Source organism: Nematolebias whitei, chromosome 14 (assembly GCF_014905685.2).
Source record: "Nematolebias whitei isolate Nwh7 chromosome 14, NemWhi1, whole genome shotgun sequence".
Taxonomy (NCBI): domain Eukaryota; kingdom Metazoa; phylum Chordata; class Actinopteri; order Cyprinodontiformes; family Rivulidae; genus Nematolebias; species Nematolebias whitei.
The window spans coordinates 24,111,102-24,115,496 of record NC_056511.1 but is presented as its reverse complement, the minus strand read 5'-3'; the positions used below and the strand labels follow the sequence as shown (position 1 = coordinate 24,115,496).

The 4,395-nt window shown below is 43.0% G+C and overlaps 1 protein-coding gene across 1 annotated transcript in view; it reads left to right on the top strand.

The window, feature by feature from the left end:
* Positions 1-4,395, top strand: part of LOC119420251 (palmitoyltransferase ZDHHC20-A-like) — an 85,433-nt gene that overhangs the window by 725 nt on the left and 80,313 nt on the right. The window contains exons 2-5 of the mRNA XM_037687640.1: positions 272-298; positions 2,756-2,850; positions 2,953-3,073; positions 4,126-4,195. Coding sequence (XP_037543568.1) covers positions 272-298; positions 2,756-2,850; positions 2,953-3,073; positions 4,126-4,195 — 313 coding nt within the window. The remainder of the gene's footprint in view (positions 1-271; positions 299-2,755; positions 2,851-2,952; positions 3,074-4,125; positions 4,196-4,395) is intronic.

Here is a 4,395-nt window from a genome sequence, read left to right as displayed (position 1 = left end):
TCACACAGGGATTTTGAAGGGATTTCTTCAGGTTGGAGCTGATAAGCAGCCTTGGCAGTTCTTTGCGTCGTCAGAACAGGGACACCCCTGCAGCTGAAACAAAGCTCTCTGTTCTGGGGTGGTCACTGCCGGCCGTGCCAGGCTGCTGCCACATGGTGCCATAGATGGTGGTGGGGGAGGGAAGGGGGTGGCTGTGTGTGAGATGGGTGTATTCATGCATCTCTGATTAAACACAGTCACTGATATGTTTTTTTTTCCCTGCCACGTTTAGATACAATCACGGACAACGCAGAACGAAGTAAGTGAAGCACACACAGTCCGTTCACCTCTTTATGTTACCAATAAGTGTCTAATAATCTCCGCCGGAGACTTAACCTGACTGAGTCATCTGATGGACAGAATTCAACATGGCTGCCACAGCCAACCAACTTTTGGAACTACAAAAGTGACCTAAATTTCAGAGCGATAGTAGCTGAGAGTCATTCACAACACATACTCTGAGCTCTACTGCATGTTTTTGTTTTTAAAGCTTTAGCATTACCTGTTGGCATCAACACTGTCTATTAGCAAAATATCTCATGAACCACCGGAAGGACTTAAATTGAACTCTCAAAGTAACTGGAGTCACTCCTATTCAAGATGGCTGCCACTGCTAAGTGACATTAGCCAAAACAAAAATAATTATAGATCTATCAGACAGATAGTGAGTTAAACTCTGATGTGTTAGTAGATGAGAGTCATCCTCAACACATACTTTGAGAACTAACACACATTGCATGAGATCACGCATAATGTCATTTACTGTCATTTAATGTCATTTGATGTGGTCCCCCCTCGACTACTAAAGGAGGTTTTTCCAACTCTAGGTCCGTCCATTCTGGCTATAGTAAACAGTAGTTTATCCACTGGCGTGGTGCCAAAATCCTTTAAACATGCTGCCGTCCAGCCTCTCCTGAAAAAACCAAACCTTGACCCCTCAGTCGTGTCCAACTTCCGGCCTGTCTCCAAACTCCCATTTGTTTCTAAAGTACTAGAGAAAATAGTCGAGTCCCAGTTGAAGTGCTTCCTGGAGGATCACTCCATCTTAGAGCTTTTCCAATCTGGCTTTAAACCTCTCCACAGCACTGAAACTGCCCTGCTGAAGGTGTTTAACAACATCTTCAGATTCACAGATACCGGTGATTCTGTGCTGCTTGTCCTGTTGGACCTCACAGCCGCCTTTGACACCATCGACCATGAGATCCTCATTGCTAGGTTGGAGCAGTGGGTGGGCGTTACAGGATCAGCCCTCAATTGGTTCAGATCTTACCTCGTTGACAGATCCTTTTGTGTCTCCATCAAGGATTTTAGTTCCGCAGAGGCAAAGCTTAAATGGGGGGTTCTGCAGGGGTCCATCCTGGGTCCCCTCCTATTCTCTTCATACCTGCTGCCGCTTGGTGCTATTTTCCGGAAACACAACATGCCCTTCCACTTCTATGCCGATGACTGTCAAATTTACTTCCCCCTAAGACACAATGGTACATGCTCTATTCAACCGCTGCTCAACTGCCTGGCTGACATCAGGGACTGGATGGCTTTAAATTTCTTGAGTTTCAATGAAAAGAAGTCTGAAGTCTTGTTGTTCCCTCCCAACAACACGATCACAAACCACTGTATCGACCTCTCCGCTCTAACCCTGTCATAAAAACAAAGAGTCACTAATCTGGGCGTGATAATGGACCCTTCCCTGAAACTTAACAATCATGTAAACATGATTGTTAAATCATGCTTCTTCCAACTGAGGCGGCTGTGTAAACTGAAGCCCATATTGTCCAAAAATAACCTGGAGACAGTAATACATGCATTCATTACATCTAGGCTTGATTACTGCAATTCACTCCTGTTTGGTATCAGTCAGACCTCCATTGCACGACTACAACTGGTCCAGAATGCAGCAGCCCGATTTTTAACCAGTACAGGCAAAAGAGAGCACATTACACCAGTTTTGGCCTCACTGCACTGGTTACCAGTTCACCTTAGAATCCAGTTCAAAATACTCATGTATGTCTACAAATCACTGAACAGTCCCCCCCGCCCCCATCTCTCTGATTTGCTACAACCGTATGTCCCACCACGCTCCCTGAGGTCAGCGGACCAGTTGCTCCTCACAGTTCCAGGAACTCGTCTTGACAGGCCCCCTCCCTCTCGGTTTTCAAGTCCCGCTTAAAAACTCACTACTATTCAGTAGCTTTCAACACCAGATGATCTGTGTCTTGAACCTGTATGCTCCACACTAGTTTGTCGTCATCTGCATCGTTTTTATGTCTATATTCTGATTTACCTCATTTTGTATTTTGCTTTGTGTGTTACCTGTTGTTTTGTCTGTACATCACTTTGGTTGGCCTTGTAGCTGTTTTAAGTGCTTTATAAATAAAGTGGTATGGTATGGTATTTACAAGATTTAACCAGAACAGCTAGAGCTCCGCCCCTTTTCGTTATGTCATCTTACTTTAAAACTGTGGTGTGAAACGGGGCGGGTGATATGCATTCCTTCAAGGAAGGCTATGCCTTCAATTCATTTCATGTAATAGTTTAGATTTTTTGAACTGGTCGTTCAAAAAGCTATTTACAGCAGGTAAAATATTAACTGCTCGTAACCTTTCCGCAGAATCCCACTTCAAATTACGTGAATTAAAGCTTTATTATTTCATAGATAGAAATACATCAGAGGTGTCTGTTCCATCTGAAATTAATCTGTTTGTTTTTTTCTTAACAGTCAGCTATCTGGTCATCTTTCACACATTCCTCACCATCTTTATGTGGTCATACTGGAAAACCATCTGGTCCAAACCAACCAGTCCCTCAGTCGCAGTAAGCCAACAGTCTTACCATGAACTCACTTTATGTGTAGTGAGAAAAAATGGCTAATATATTGCAATATTTAACTCCATTTATTGGTTCCTCTCCTGTTAGTTCGCTCTGCCCGACGCAGACAAGGAGCTGTACGAGAAGGAGCAGCGAGCAGAGGCGCAGCAGGACATTCTGAAGAGGGTGGCCAAGAATTTACCCGTGTACACACGCACAGCTGGAGGAGGTGAGGCGTTAACCTCAGCAGTGACTGTAGCTGGCTGTCTTTTTGTCCTACGTTGCAGAGCGAAGAGGGGACTTCAAAATACCCTCTGTCTGCCCCTTCGGTTAATCTTGTGAGCTAGATAACTTGAAGAATTAAGTGAAGTGACGACTTCTGTTTTAGTAAATGGCTGCATCTAGGTGTAAGATAAGTTCCTATCAAAAATTGGGTTGCTGCATCAAAATTCACAATGGCTCCTGTCATATATGTACTGTATATGTACATCAGCCACCCCAGTCATTTAAGGAAACTATGCTTTTTAGTTTTATATTGCTTAAAAGTTTAGTTCCCTCAAATGATTGGGGTAGCCAAGATGAATCTATGAGGGTCAAGGCCACCATTGGCCACTCTCTGGCTCCACCATTGCACCTGATGGTGGATAAAATTGCTCCCTCCACCCACCAGGAATCATCACCCTTCCTCTGTTCTTCTCCACAGTGTAACACCTTCCCACTTGAATATCTTGCACCAAAAACATTTAGGTTTACTTATATTCTCTGTTCAAATCCAGTCCAGAAAGCACTCCTCTAAAACTACAAACGTTCACTATTCAAGTCCCTCAGTGACAGGGGACATGGGCGTACTGCTTGTTTTACTTTAAGTAGGTCTCTGTTGACTAACTAATACAGAAACCAGGCAGAGACACTTCCTCCATTGTTTGATCTGTTTGTCACAAATGTGTAACACGACACCAGCCGACACAGGAACATTGCATGAATATGCTGTTGTATTTTATCTTCCCTTTTTGCACGATAGTGCAGAAAATCTCAATTAAAATATGTTGTTTCTCAATCAAACCGGTCTGACTTCTGTTCATGGAGTAAGAAACGTGTTACTCTTTCTGTTGTATGTCACATGATGCAGGAAAATGTGCATATAATAGTTAAAAATATAAAAATTGTGGTTTCAGCTTTAAAACAAACCCATACACCTCATGCTCTTTTTATTGAATTATCAGTTGCTGTCGTACATGAAGCCACTTTAATTATTCTGCTTGTTGTTTTCTCTGTAAACAGCCGTCAGATACTGTGACTACTGTCAGGTAATCAAACCTGACCGCTGCCATCACTGCTCCACCTGTGAAATGTGAGTCTGACTCAAACACAACAGCTGTATCTAAAAAAGTTAAATCTGGTCCTCTGGACATTCAAAAAAACAAAACAAAGCAAAACAACAAAAAAATGTAGAAACGTTTCGTCTCTTATCCGAGAGACTTTCTCAGTCTGAGGTGCTGTATTCAGCTCAGTCTCTTAAATAGCACCTTCTCAGAGTGGATCAACCAGTTT